The sequence below is a fragment of the Chrysochloris asiatica genome, unplaced genomic scaffold, assembly GCF_000296735.1.
Source record: "Chrysochloris asiatica unplaced genomic scaffold, ChrAsi1.0 scaffold00209, whole genome shotgun sequence".
In the NCBI taxonomy this organism is placed as follows: domain Eukaryota; kingdom Metazoa; phylum Chordata; class Mammalia; order Afrosoricida; family Chrysochloridae; genus Chrysochloris; species Chrysochloris asiatica.
In genome coordinates, this window is record NW_006408727.1 from 4,590,638 (window position 1) to 4,606,639 (window position 16,002).

At 37.7% G+C, this 16,002-nt stretch overlaps 1 protein-coding gene across 1 annotated transcript in view; it reads right to left on the minus strand.

Moving 5' to 3' along the window:
• The window catches only part of LOC102822133 (tRNA-splicing endonuclease subunit Sen15-like), a 36,647-nt gene extending 29,379 nt beyond the window's left edge, over positions 1-7,268 (minus strand). The window contains exon 1 of the mRNA XM_006872691.1: positions 7,214-7,268. Within this exon, the coding sequence (XP_006872753.1) occupies positions 7,214-7,268 (55 nt within the window). The remainder of the gene's footprint in view (positions 1-7,213) is intronic.
• Positions 7,269-16,002: the final 8,734 nt, after the last annotated feature.

Genomic DNA, 16,002 nt, shown 5'->3' on the forward strand with positions numbered 1-16,002 from the left:
GTAGGTCATTCATAATTAAATCTAATATAGAGTGTTTATTTTTCTTGTTCTACTAGTCAACAAACAGCTTGGCTTAGTGGTCATGAAAAATAATGACAGTTGAAGTTTTCATGGATTTCCTTATGAACACAATATCACCAGGAGAAAAAATCATAGTATAGATATTCAGAAGATCATCTGATTTGTCAGACAACTATTATTTTCGTGTTTCCCACTACTCTGTCAGTTTGTTATAATGTGATGACTTGTATGTTGCTGAAATATGCTGTAAGCTATGCCACCAATATTTCAAAAACTAGCACCCATATTGGACAGGTTTCAGTGGAGCTTCCAGACAAACACCAGGCTTATAGCGAGGAATTGCTGGTCCTCTTCTGAGAGATTAGTCACTGAAGAGCTTATGAATAGCAACTGAGCAATGTCTGATACAATGTCCAAAGATGAGCTCCTCAGGGTGGAAGGCATTCGAAATGCAACTGGGAAGATCTGTCTCCTAAAAGTAGAGTTGACCTTTACAACATGGAAGGAGTAAAACGTTCAGTATCTTCATTTGCTGATGTGGCATGACTCAAGATGAGAAGAAATAGCTGCAAACATTCATTAATAATCAGAATATGAAATGTATGAAGTATGAATCTAGGAAAATGGTACAAAATATGAAATGTAACAAATTAAGTTTGATATTCTAGGCATCAAATGGACTGGTATTGGCCATTTTGAATTAAGCAATCATATGGTTTACTATTCCAGGAATGGTGAATTCAAGAAGAATGGTTTCATATTTTTTGTCCAAAAGAATATTTCAAGATCTATCTAAGAATACAATGCTGTCTGTGATATCATAATATCCATACACCTACAAGGAAGACCAATTAATACCAATAGTATTGAAATTTTTACATCAGCAACTAAAATCATGCTGTTTGTAATAGGATAGATATCTACAGTTTTGTAGGATGAGTGTAGGACTACAAGGCCAGTTTAAACCACATGATCAGTGGTGAAAATGCTGCAGTGACTTGACAATGCTTAACATTAACAAAATAAGGAAATCATTTTAATACAACTATTTTTCAAATTATGCATCAACCACCAAATCCAGTTATGAAAAATCCGAAGAATTCTGCCAACTTCTTCAGTTTGTAATTGATCAGACATCTAATTACTATACATTGATAATTACTGGTGATTGGAATGAGAAAGTTGGACACAAAGAAGCAGGATTGGTAGTTGGAAAATATAGCTTTGGTGATAGAAATGAATGCTGAAGTTTTGCAAGAACAATATTCATTCATTGCAAATAACTTTTATTAACAATATATATGGTGACTATACACTTTGACCTCACCAGATGGAGTACTGACTTTATCTGTTGGTAAAGACAATGGAGACAAATAATATCATCAATCAAAACAAGGCCAGCAGTTGACTCAAACAAACGAACAAATGATCATATACAAGTTCTGGCTGAAGCTGAAAAATATTAAAGCAAGTGTATGAAAATCATAATGCAATCTTGAGTACATCCCATCTGAACTTAGAGAGCAGCCCCAAGCAAATCTGACACATTGAATACTAATTACTGGAGACCAGAAGAGTTATGGAATAACATCAAGAATATCATACACAAAGAAAGTAAAAGGTCTTTAAAAAGACAGGGGGAAAAAAAAAAAAAAAAGATGACCAAAAATAGATGTCAGAAGAAATTCTGAATCTGCTTTAAACATAGAATAAACATAGCTAGAGTGACTAGAAGAAATAATGAATAAAACACTTGAACAGAAAATTTCAAAGGACAGCTCAAGGAGACATAGTCAAGTATTATAATAACATGGGTAAAGACATGGAGTTAGAAAACCAAAAGAGAAGAACATCCTCAGCATTTCTCAAGCTGAACGAGCTGAAGAAAAAATTCAAGCCTCAATTGCAATATTGAAGAATGTTCTGGAAAAGTATTGAGTGATCAGAGTCTTGATGTGGCATGGTAGACTAAGTACTGGGCTTCTAACAATCAGGTCGGTGGTTCAAACCCACAAGTCACTTGTGGAAAACCCTACATAGGATCACTGTGAGTTGGTACTGACTAAATGGAACATAACAACAGCAACAACATGGAAACATATTGAATGATGCAGCAAGCATCAAAAGAAGGTGGAAGGAATACATAAAATCACTGTACCAAAAAGAATTGGTTGATATTCAGCCATTTCAGGTGGTAGTATATGTTCAAGAACCAATGGTATTAAACAAAAGTTTCCAAGATGCACTAGAGCCTTAATCAAACAGCAAGACTCCAGGAATTGATGGAAAAACCAATTAAAATGTTTTAGAAAACTGATGCATATGCTGAAAGCACTCACTAGTCTATACCAAGATATGTTTGGCCATACCAAAGAAAAGTGTCCAATGGAATATAGGGATTATCAAACAATATCATTATTATCACACACAAGTAAACTTTGGCCAAAAATAATTTAAAAAATGGTTGCAGCAGTACATTGACAGGGGCCTAGCAGAAAATTAATCTGCACTTAGAAGAGGATGTCAAATGGGGGATATCATTGCTGAAGTCAGATGGACCTGAACTGACAGCAGAGAATACCAGAAAGATGTCTACTTGTGCTTTATTGACCATGCAAAAGCATCCAATTGTGTGAATCTTAAACTATGAATTACATTAAGAAGAATGGGAATTGTAGAACATTTAATTGTGCTCATACAAACCTGTGATAGTAGTAGTGGCTATCTGCCATGGAGTCGGTTCTGACTCATAGCAACCCTGTACAGGGCTTCCAAGGCAGTAAGTCTTTACAGGATCAGAAAGTCTCATCTTTGTCCCATGGAACGGCTGGGAGTTTGAACTACTGACCTTGAGGTTAGCAGCCTGGCTTGTATCCAAGCCTGTCCATAGACCAAAAAGCAGTAATTCAGACAAAAGAAGGGGATTATGAGTACTTTAAAATCAGGAAAGGTGTGCATCAGGGTAGTATCCATTCAACATAATAATTCAATATGTGGGTTAAGCAAATAGTCCATGTATATGGACTCTATGAAGAAGAATGTGACATCAGAATTGGAGGAAGACTCATTAGCAGCCTTTCATATGCAGATGACTCAGCAATGCTTGCTGAAAATATGAGAACTTGAGGCACTTGCTGATGAAGATCAAACAATATAGCTTTCAATATGGATTGCATATAACTCAACGTAAAGAAGAAAAATCCTCACAACTGGATCAGTATATAACATCGTGATGGTGGTGGTGGTGGTATTATGCTATGGAGGCTATTCCAACTCAGAGCCACCCTGTATAGGGTTTCTGAGGTTGTAAATCTTTATAGGAACAGAAATCCTCATCATTCTCCAGTGTAGCAACTGGTAGCTTTGAAATGCTGACCTTGAGGTTAGCAGCCCAACTCATATCCCATTACATTACCAGAGCTCCTTAGCATTATCAGAGAAAAAATTGAAGTTGTCAAGGATTTCCTTTTACTTTGTTCTACAATCAATGCTTATTAATGTTTCAGTCAAGAAATCAAAGAACTCATTGCACTGGACAAATTTTCTGCAAAGACCTCTTTAAAATGTTAAAAACCAAAGATATCACTTTGAAGACTAAGATACATGTGGCCCAAGCCAGTGGGGGGAAAATATTCAAAGTACCATGCACTGCCAGAAACAAAACCAGATCTCTCTTGAAAGAAAGATAGCCAGAATACTCCTCAGAATGGTAAGACTTCATTTCAGATACTTTATCATGAGGGACAAGTTGCTCTTTGGTAAAGTGGAGAATCAGCGTAAAAGTGAGGTGGATCAACACAGTGAACTCAAACATATCAACAATTTCGAGTAGGGCACAGAACTAGACTGTGTTCTATTCTGTTAGGGTCTACATAGGGTCTCTATCAGTCAGAATTGACTCAACAGCACCTACAATCAATAAAGCAAACACTTTAAGTGTCCAAATGTTAGCCTCCTGAACTGTTTTTCTTCTGCCATAAGAGGGTCCTATCCATAATAAGCTTATTATTTCAGTCAGGATCCTGGAATAAGAAGACTAAAGTAGAATGTAGAATCCCACCAATAGCTCCCAAGAAGTAATATGAGTGATAAATAAATGTTTGTTGTTTGAACTCAGTGAGATTTGTGGGGTGAGGCCAGTGAAGCTATTACTGCCAGATAGCTAATATGTAATCTGTATGGTAATGATGCTGTAGTTTCAATCTGTAGTCTTCTCTTTCCTTGTGCTCCAAACCTACATATTCAAATTCACACTCAACATCTCTTACTGGATGCCTAACAGACATCTCAAATACAACATTCAAAATCAAATTCTTGCACCCACCACAACAGCTCCCTACTTCTACCCCTTCCTTTGACTTTTGCGGGCTAGAAAAATAGACTCATTCATGATTCTTCTTTTTTTCATTGCTTCTGCATTCTAATCATTCAGAAAATCCTTTTAGCTATACTTTGAAAATATATACATAATCTCACTATTTCTAACTATTAGCAATACCACTGTACTAGTCTATGTCTCCATCAATTCTCTGGATTTAAGAGACCCTTCTTGTTTCTACTGTGATCTCTCTATAGCCTTTTTTTCACAGAGCAGTCAAAGCATAGTCATCGTTTGAAATTAAGTCAGAATATGTCCTCCCTCTGCTTATTATTCTTGAAGGTGTATCCCCATCTCAAATAATTTTAGATCCAAACCCTTATAATGGATTATAAGCCCCTATTTGATCCTGACTCGTATTACCCCTCTGCACTTTTTCTCTCTCTGTTGTTACTTCCATCTAGGCACATTGGCCTATTTGAAGTTTCTGGAATACCAGGCACACTGTGCCATGTGCCCTTTATACTTTGTTTTGCTTCTACTGTGAACCCTTCTCCCTTAGATAGCCACATGGCTTACAATCTTACCACCCAAAGTCTGCTTAAATTCCATTGTTTGTTCCCGAATGAGGCTTGTTTTTATGGCATTATTCCCAATACATACTGCTTTTCATCCTATAACCACCTCTCTGTTTTTTCTCCATATCACTTCCAACTTCAGTTATGTTATACAACTTAGTTGCTTTTACCTCCCTTCCCTCTATTATAATGTAAGCTGTAAAAGCCTGGAATCCTTATACAGTGCTGTAAGGACAGCACTGGAAGGCAAACTTCATTGTCCATAGTTCAAATGCACTAACCTCTCCTTGAAAATCCTGTACAGGGTCTCTATGAGTTGGGACCAACTTGATGTCACTTAACAATAATAGGAGTGCTGGGATTTTTTTGTCTGTTTTAACATTTGCTACATCTACATTAAGTTGAAATCTTTTTGTGATACTTCATTTTATGCTCTTTTAAACTCCAAAGACCCTGTGTGTATCTCCTAAATGATCAAAGTGTTTCCTAACACTTTATTATAACCATGGTCTGAGAATGAATTTCAATTAAAAGCAACATCTAAATCAGCATATTCTGATACATTGAATAGAGCATTTCTGAAAACTCTTGATTTTCATTCATGTAAATATTAAGCAAGTTACTTTGTAACCTTGGCTTTCAGACTAGCAGATGGTAGACCCTTGTGAATAGGTCCTAGGGTATCATTACAGTACAGTAATTGAATTTAAGATTCATAGTTTCCCCCCATGGACTGACTGTATCCTAAAAGTTATAATTATCTGAGTTAAAAAAAAATTTTAAGACACCTGCACTTTGGTATCCTTAGTTCCATATAGGTTTCTTTTCTCTGGCATACATACACATATATGCTATTTGCTTGGAACAACGTAACAGTCTTGTTCGCATCTTTAAAATATTTATATTTGGTATGCATCCAATGAAGGGTCCCTTGTGGTACAGTGATTAAGTATTCAGCTACTAACTGAAAGGTTAGTGATTCAAACCCATCAGCTGCTCCACAGGAGAAAGATGTGGCAGTCAGCTTCTGTAAGGATTTAAAATCTCTGAGCTAGAATTGACTCAATAGCTGTGAGTGTGGATGTGCAGCCAGTAGAAAGGCATAAATGGAGAGATGAAATTAAGAAGCTGACTCAATAATGTGGTCGGCTAGTGCTATTTTACTGTTACCAGTGACAAGAAGCTCTGGTAGCATAGTGGATATGAATCGGGCTGCTAACCTCAAGGTTGGCAGTTTGAAACTACCAGCTGTTCCTCTGATGCTTTCTACTCCCATAAAGATTTGCAGCCTTGGAAACCCTGTGCAGAGTCACTGTGAGTTGGAACTGACTCCATGGTACTTAACAACAAGAGTGACAGATTATATGCTTTGGTACATAGATTAAGGCAAGAAAAAATAGTTTATAGCACTTAAATTTAAAATAGTTTTTGTATGAAAATTAAGAAAAACCTGGATATGTAGGATAGGATTCTTGGAGATTCTACCTTGTCACTAAAGGATCTAAATTAAGGGTGTCGTTCCCTATCATTACTGAGTTCCTCTTGAGTGTAGCTAAATCATGCTCCATCTCCAGTTCTGGAAATAAAATGGCTATCAGTCAAAGGTCTCCAGAGAAACAGAATTTTGATTAAAGGAATTGACTCATTGGACTGTTGAGCCTGGCAATTCTGAAATCCATAGACCAGGCAGCAGCCTAGAAACTGAGATAGAATTACTATTTTATAATCTTGAGGCAGAATTCCTTCTTCTCTGGACACTTCAGTTTTTGCTTTTAGTGTCATAAAACTGATTGGATGAGACTTTGTCCATCTCCTTTAGTTAAAATAAATTAGTTGTAAATATTCATCACATTTATTAAAATACTTTCACAGCAAAATCTAGACTTATGTTTGACCAAATCTTGGACACTATAAAGCCCAAAAGAAAGCAGATACATTTTCTTTAAGTCAATTTAGAATCAGAGAGACCCTGTAGGAGAGAAGAGAAAACTGCTCCAATGCATATCCAAAGCTTTCATCTTTACTGAAGCAGACAGTCACGCCTTTTTCTTATGGAGTGGTTGGTAGATCTGAACCACTGACCTTTCAGTTAGCAGCCAAGCATTTAGTCACTGCTCTACCAAGACCTTTTGGAGTACCAGAAACTAGCCATATTGACACATAAAATTACCCATCATGGTGATTGAAAATGCAAGAGCAATCTCAGAAAATTTAAGGAGGCAGAAATTTAAGAAGAATTATTAATTCCTCTTTTCTGTGTCTAACCCAGTCACTTAGTCTCCACTTCTGTACATACCCGTAGCCACTACATTCAACTCTTTATCATTTTCTGCTGAGTTTACTTTAGCCATTCACTCTTGGCTTTTATGTCTTTCCCTCTTCTCCACATCATGTATAGAGTATCTTCTTGTAGTGAAGACAGTATCTGACTACTCTCCAGCTTGAAATCATTTAGTGGCTTCTTGTGGCCACCAAGAATCTAGACCAAATAAAACGATAATGGATTTTTTTCCATGAGGTTTTTGAAGCTCTCCTAATAAAACAGAGAACACATGTTTCCAATCTATCTATTGCCTGTCTGTTATTTATCAGTCTCTTTGTGGACTAGGGAGGCCAGGAAGTAAGCTTTGTTATGCACCTAGGGCACACACACACAAAAAAATTCTTGATATACAAAAATATACATTTAGATAAATATTCCACAATTTAAGTAAATATTCTACTATGTTTTCTAAAGTTGCCAAATATTGGCATCTTGCTCTTTAATGGAGACTTCGAAGTAATTTTAATTATTTGTTCAACCTATTATATAAATTTCTCTTCCAGCATCAGTCCTCTGTAAATACGTCAAATGACAGGGACCTCATTACCTCCCAAGGTAGCCCATTTCCTTATGGGATAACTTTAATATTTATAATCTTCTTCATGTTGAGCCAAAATCTACCTCTAAAGTCTTCTCTTAATTTGTCATACTGTTGCCCCAATGAACCCAATGTACTGCTCTTGCAGTCATCATAAATAGTGGAAGATTTTGATGCTTTATGTATCTTGCTGCTGTAAGAGATTTTAATTTATGTGTGGGGGAAATCACATTATTTAAACTCCCTATAATACATCTATACATAATGCAGGGGGTTGCTCATTGCAGTATGACCCAATTAGACAAAAGCACTTAAACAACATATTTATCACTGAACACTGAAAAATTATACTAATAAAAGTAGTACACAGTAATGAGCAGTATACTGCAGGGAAAAGTAAAAGCTGGGCATTATGCTGTGTATGATGAAAGATGTAAATCCATTCTAAAGGCAGTGATCATTTTGCAATTTCATTAGAACACAAAACAAAATAGAGATAATTATTTTAACAATGTATGACTATACTACTAAAATTTGGCTCCAGATACACTACTTTGTTTTAAATAATCTTATATACTTTTATAAGATACTGTTGTTGTTGATGTTAAGTGTTCTCCAGTCAACTAGAAGTCATGGCAAATTTATATACAACAGAATGAAACACCACTCGGTCCTGCACCATCTTCACAATTGTTGTTAAGATTGAGCCCATTGCTGCTGACACTGTACCAATCCATCTCCTTGGAGATCTTCTCATTTATACTGACCCTCCATTCTACTAAACATGATGTCTTTCCACAAGGACTGGTCACTTAGGATAATAGATCTGAAATATGAGAGATGAAGTCTCACCATCCTGGCTTCAAAGGGGTATTCTGGCTATACTTATTCCAACACAGGTTTATTTGTTCTTCTCCAGCACTATAACTCAAATACATCATTTCTTCTACAGTCTTCCTTATTCATTGTCCAACTTTCACTTGCATATGAACCTACTAAAAATACCATGATTAGAGTCAGGTGAACCTTAAATTTGTCTTCCAACATCAGTCCTTCCAAAGTAGCCCATTTCCTTATAACCCATTAACTCAAAATGATATATTTGCTTCTGAAAACTAAAGACGCTTTTGTGCAGCAGATTTGCCTAATATAATATCATTTTATTTTATTTTTTTATGTTTTATTTTGAATAATGTGATAGTTTACATGGGAGAACATAAGCTTTACATTGATTTTATCGTATATCATTTCACTGTCATGGTTACAATCCCCATCATGCATCATCAACCAACAAAAGGGTATACACTGAAGCCTGTCCTCCCCCCTCCCCCCCCTGGTTGTCAGCACACACCCTCTCTCCCTCTCTGGTTCTAGAGTCCCCAGCTACTCCATCTCTGCACGTCATCATCTTTGCCTTCATCACTGGTGTCACTGCTTCTCTGGGTAGGATCCCGCACTCCGCTCTTCTCCCTTGATGGTCCCAGGGACCTCCACTCCTGGCCTGTAAAGTCAATCACTCACCTCCTTTTGCTACACAATGTCCATGTTTACATTTCCAACCCTCCCAGTCAGTCCTGATAACAATTATTCACCATTGTACCACAAGAGACCTATCCCCATCTCCTTTCATCAGCCCTGCCCAGACAGATTGGATACTACTCAGTGGAGATTCTACCTTCGTCCATGCCCTAGCTTGTAAGTCAGTCACTTCTTACCTTTGTAGCCCCTCCCCCCCTTTTTTGGATAGCCAATGTCCAAGTTGCTCATCCCTGTCTACCCTGCGTAGCTAGCGAGTGGGAATGATCCTCGCTGTAAAAATGTGTTCCCTCTTTTGAACTACTGCATCTGTAGAAATAGGTCAACTTCATCAAATTACATCATATTTCTCTTGTTTTCCTCTTCTTTCTGCTGCTAGTTGAGCTCTGCTTATCCAGCCATTGAAGTCAGGTCAAGAGGGTATTATCTGCAAGTGTGGGTGTTCTTATTCATATGCCCTCTCTTCTTAACAGCTGGACACTTCACTCTCCACTCTAGTCCTCTGTGGCTATGTTACTGACTCTGGGTCCATGAGTGCCAAGGTCTTGCCATACTGCTGGCCAACCGGGTCTCCACCAGGGTTCACATGAGTCTGTTTAATGTTGTAAGGTTTAGCTCGCAGCTTCATTGCTGTTTTTCCCTCACTTCCCCTTATTGGTGACTCACGTGGTCTCCAATCTGAGCCCATGTCTGCTCGTTTATTCCCATTGAGTCTTGGTATTGGCAGGGGGTTTACACTGAGGTGACCCAACCACTTGCCTTGAGGTCTCCTGGGTGAGGAACTTGCTTGTTCTTGTAGTAATCTGTCAGACTGCCATTATTGTTTTGTATTTTTCCTGTTGGTCTTTCTTTCAAGAAGTATCTTCTGTTCTTCTAGCCACTCCAGATTGGTCTGCTTGTCCCTTCAAGTGGGAATTTCTCACCTCAGAAGATTCTGGATGGGGTTCAGGCTTCCACCTATAGTCTTATGTAATGCAGAGGCTCCACAGAAACCCTCCTTTGTTGAGCATGCTGTATCCTCATTTTAGGTATTCCAATCATTTATAGGCAGAATACAGATTTACAAGCTTTCTATGGCGATATTTCTGGCTATTCCTTTCTCTCCACCTCTAGTGTCTATTTTATAATGGTATGCAAGGGAAACCAAGATTCAAAAGACAGCCAAGCATTTTAACATTATTTCCCCCTTTTAGCCCATTCCAACCATGTCACAATCCCTGTATCCCAGAGCCCTGTTGTTCCATGGTTGTGCATGTGTCATTATTTACCTCCGTCCCAGTAAGCCCATGCAAACCTGTCTAATTATTTTCCCATCAGACTTGTTCTGCCATTCCTCTTCCCCTTCTTGTGTATTGTCCCCATTCCCAGCACCCAAAGTATCCCGCGTCTATTCCCTACCCTATTTTCCACCTTCCCCTCCCTCCCCTCACCTCACCCCCTGCATCCCAGTAACTAACAAATAATGCCCCCACCCCCTGCTTTAGTATGGGTTCTTTTTCTTAGTCTTTTACAGTAGTGGTCCCATGCAGTATTTCTCCTTTTGTGACTGACTGATTTCACTCAACATAATGTCCTCAAGGTTCATCCATGTTATGTGGTGGCTTGCATCTTCTTTGTTGTTCTTCAAGGTAGCATAGTATTCCATTGTGTGTATGTACCACAGTTTGTTTATCCATTCTTCAATTGATGGGCACTTCAATTGATTGTCTCCATCTTTTTGCTATTGTAAATAATGCTGCTATGAACATTGGTGTGCATATATCTACTTGTTTTATTGCTCGTATTTCTTGTGGGTAAATACCAAGTAGAGGAATTGCTGGATGATAAAGTATGTCTATTTCCAACCTTCTGAAGAAGCGCCATATTGCTTTCCACAGAGGTAGGACCATTTTGCAATCCCACCAGAAATGCAGGAGTATCCCAGTCTCTCCACATCCTCGCCAATGTTTATTGTCCTCTACTTTTTTGATATTTGCTGTTATTGCTGGTGTGAGATGATATCTCATTGTTGTTTTGATTTGTATCTCTCTAATGGCTAATGATTGTGAACATTTATTCTTATGTTTGTTGGCTTTCTGGATCTCCTCCTTGGTGAAGTGTCTATTCATGTCCTGTGCCCATTTTTTTAATTGGGTTGTGTTTTAGTTTTTGTTTTTTTGTAGAGATGTTGTAGTTTCCTATATATTTTAGAAATGAGTCCCCTTGTCTGATGTGTCATTGCAAAATATTGTTTTCCATTGCTTGATTTCTTGATTGCGGCTTCCATAAGTATGGATAGTAGATCCAAGCAAAAATGAAAAGTTTGACAATTTTTAACTTTTCTCCAATTATCATGATGTTATTTTTTGGTTCAGTGGTGAGAATTTTTGTTTTCTTTACATTGAGGTGCAACACACCTTAAAGGCTATGGACTTTGAATTCCATCAGTAAGTATTATAAAATCTCTTCATTTTCAGCAAGCAAGGTTGTATCGTCTGTATATCACAGGTTGTTAATGAGTCTTCCTCCAATCCTGATGCCACATTCTTCTTAATATAATCTGGCTTCTCGGATTACATGCTTAGCATTCAGATTGAATAAATATGGTGAAAGAATACAATCTTGTTGCACACTTTTCCTATTCTGTGTCGCCTTGTTCTGTTCAAAGGACTACCTCTTAGTCTATGCACATGTTTTTCATGTTTTATATTCACTTGTAAAGATAGTGCAAGACCAAAGTAGTGTTTCATTCTGTTGTGCATAAGGTCACTATGACTTGGAATCAACTGAAGGGCACCTAACAACAATTGAAGGAAAAAACAAACCAAATGGATGTCAAAAGAGACTCTGAATCTTGCTTCCCAGCATATAGATGCTAAAGCAAATGGAAGAAGTAAAGAAGTACAAGAGCTGAAAGAAAATTCAGCTCGAGAAGACAAAGTCAAATATTATAATGAAATGTGGAAAAGCCTGGAGTTAGAAAAACAAGAGGGAAGAATGTGCTCAACATTTCTCAAGCTGAGTGATCTGAAGGAAAAAATTCAAATCTTGACTTGCAGTATTAAACGATTCTATGGGCAAAATACTGAATGATGCAGAAAGCATCAAAAGAAAGTGGAAGGAATACATAGAATCATTGTACCAAAAAGAAATAGTTGATTTTCAATCATTTCAAGAGGTAGCCTATGATCAAGAACCAATGATACTGAAGGAAGAAGTCCAAGGGGCATGGAAGGCACTGGCAACGAACAAGGCACCAGGCAAGAATTGGTGAAATACAAATTGAAATCTTCCAACAAACATGTGGCACTAGAAGCACTGATTCATCTATATCAAGGAATTTGGAAGACACCTGGTCAACTGACTAGGAGAGATCCCTATTTGTGTCCATCCCAAAGAGAGGTGACACAATGGGAATCATTATGCAATATCATTGAGAGTCCATGCAAGTAGAATTTTACTAAAGGTAACTCAAAAATGGTTGAAACCGTATGTTGACAGAAGACTTCCAGAAGTTCAAGCCAGAATCAGAAGAGGATATGTAATGAGGTACATCATTGCTGATGTCAGGTGTATCTTGACTGAAAGCAGAGAATACCAGAAAGATGTTTGTTTTTGCTGTTGTTAGGTGCCATCAAGTTGGCACCAACTCATAGTGACCCGTTGCACAACAGAACAAAACAGTGTCCAGTTCTGGGCCAACCTCACAATCATTGCTACATTTGAGCCCATTGATGCTACAGCTATGCCAATCCATCTCACTAGGGGTCTTTTTCATTTTCTCTGACCCACCACTTTACTTAACTAATATCTTTCTCCAATGGCTGGTCTCTCCTGTCAATATGTCCGAAGTATGAAAGAGGAAGTCCTGCTATCATGGTCTCCAAGGAACACTCTGGTTGTACTTCTTCTAACATAGATCTGTTTGTTTTTTGACAGTCCATGTTACTTTACCATAACTCAAATGCATCAATTCTTCTACAGTTTTCCTTATTCCTCAAGGACTCAGTCATTGTGTCACCAGAATTTCTTCATATGTGGAAATATCAACTATTTGAAAATTAAATGGTATGTATTTGTTTATGTTTCATTGTAAACATAAACTGCCTTGTTAAAAAATACCTTGTTGTTGTTGTTGTTAAGTGCCGTCGAGTCGGTTCCGACCCATAGCGACCCTGTACAGGGTTTCCGAGGGTGTAAATCTTTACGGGAGTAGAAAGCCTCATCTTTCTCCCGCAGAGCAGCTGGTAGTTTCGAACCGCTGACCTTAAGGTTCGCAGCCCGATTCGTAACCACTACGCTACCAGAGCTCCTTAGATTTCTGAATTACTTACTACAATTTTTACAGTTAAAATGTTAACTTTACATATAGCCCAACCTCTGATATTTTTTAATTGCTTTCCTTTTGAATTCAATCAACATAAATAAAGAGGGTGGCAGATTCACAGGTAATCACTGGCATAAATTGGAAGCACCGTCCAAGAAAGGAATAGCAGTTATTAAAGATGTTGAAACAATCAAGGCGAACCTTTTGATTGAAAAGTAACCACAAAAAACATAACCTAATTGTTTTGTTCTTGATTACCTAGAAGGAGACTGTTAATGCACCGTGCATGGCTTCTGGAAAAAACAGAATTGGAGAACAGGAATCGAGGTCAGCCTACAGGGAACAACAGAATGAGAGAACTATAAGGCTACATATTTCCAGTTAGTGTTGAGGTGTGTAATTGTCTTTGGATGAAGAAGTTAGGTTTAGTCGTTATTTGACTAAAATATCCCTCTGGATCAGAGTCTCAGAGTGGCAGTTCATGGATTGAATATTGCCCCCACATCTATTTTGTTTGCTATCTATTTTATTGTTAATATTATGTTGATACTTAAAACTCAGAACATTTAGACTATATAGATGTTCAACTTCTCTTGAATTATTGAATATGGCAATGTGGTATGGTACTGCAGGTTAATGTGCTGGACTGCAAGGTCGATTTGAACCTCAAGGTCAGCAGTTCAAGCTCACCATCCACTCCTTGGAAACCGTATATGGTGTTGGTATGAGTCAGGACTGACTTGATGGCACTTAAAAACAATAATGTAGTTCAAATTCCATCAAGGCAACCATCTGATTGTCTTATTTGAAAGGAACATGATTTCAATAGTTCACTGTAGTTTAAGACATAAGCTGTTTTTCCCCAATATGCTTAAGTGTTGCTGTGATGCCAGAAGTTATGCAGCCGATAAGTTAAATATCAACAGGATCACACATGGTGAAAAGTTTTCAGCTGAGTTTTCAAACTAAGACAGACTAGATAGGAGGAGAGAAGGACTACTTCTGAACGTTTAACCCAGAAAATCTTACGAATAGTAGTGGAGCATTGTCAGATATAGTCCTAGAAGATAGCACCAGAATATGGTCAGATATAGTGCTGAAACATGAGCCTCTCAAGTTGGAAGGCACTCAGAATGCCTTTATTTGCTGATGGGGCATAACTCAAAATGAGGAAAATCAGATTTAAACATCCATTAATATTTAAAACATACAATATACAAAAGATGAAAACTGAAAGTTGTCAAAAATGAAATGGAACATATAAAGATAGATATCCTAGGCATTCTACCACTCTCCGGTTAGTTTGTCGTACTGTGGTGGCTTGTGAGTTGCTGTGATTCTGCCACAGATATTTGAAATACCAGCAGGGTGACCACAGTGGACAGGTTTCAGATGAGTTTACAGATGGAGACAAGCTAGGAGGGAGGAGAGACAAATTACTTCTGAATATTTAGTCACTGAAAACCTTATGAATAGCAGAGAAACACTGTAAGATACAGTGCCAGAAAATGAGCCCCTCAGGTTGGAAGGCACTCAATATGCAACTGGGGAAAAGCTGCCTCCTAAAATGAGAATTGACTGTGTTGACTCAAATGAAGTAAAACACATGGTAGTAAAGCCATAGGTACCTTGATTTGCTGATGGGGTACAACTCAAAATGAAGAGAAACAGCTGTAAGCATCCACTAATAATCAGAACATGTAATGTACAGTACAAAGTATGAATCTATGAAAATTAGAAACTGTCAAAAATGAAATGGAGCACATAAATATTGGTATCTTAGGCATTACTGAACTAAAATGGACTGGTATTAGCCATTTTGAATCTGACAACCACATGGTTTAATATATTGGGACTGACAAATTAAAGAGGTATGGTGTTGCATTCATTATCAAAAAGAATATATCAAGATCAGCCCTGAGGTACAATGCTGTCTGTAATAGGATACTATCCATGTGCCTAGAGGGAAGACCAGTTAATATCACTATTATTCAAATTTACATACCAACCACTAAAGCCAGTGAGGATGAAATAGAAGAATTATACCAACTTCTTCAATCTGAAATTTATTAACCCTGCAGTGAAGATGTATTGATCATTACTGGTGATTGGAATGCAAAAGTTGGAAACAAAGAGGAAGGATCAGTAGTTGGAAAATATGGCCTTGTTGATAGTAATGTTGGAAGAGATCACATGATAGAATTCTGCAAAACCAATTATTTGTTCATTTCAAATACCTTCTTTAGGCAGCATAAAATACGATTATACACATGGACCTCACCAGTTGGAATACACTGAAATCAAATTGCCTGCACGTGTGGAAAGAGACAGTGGAACAGCTCCATATCATCAGCCAAAACAAGGCCAGGGGCTGATTGTGGA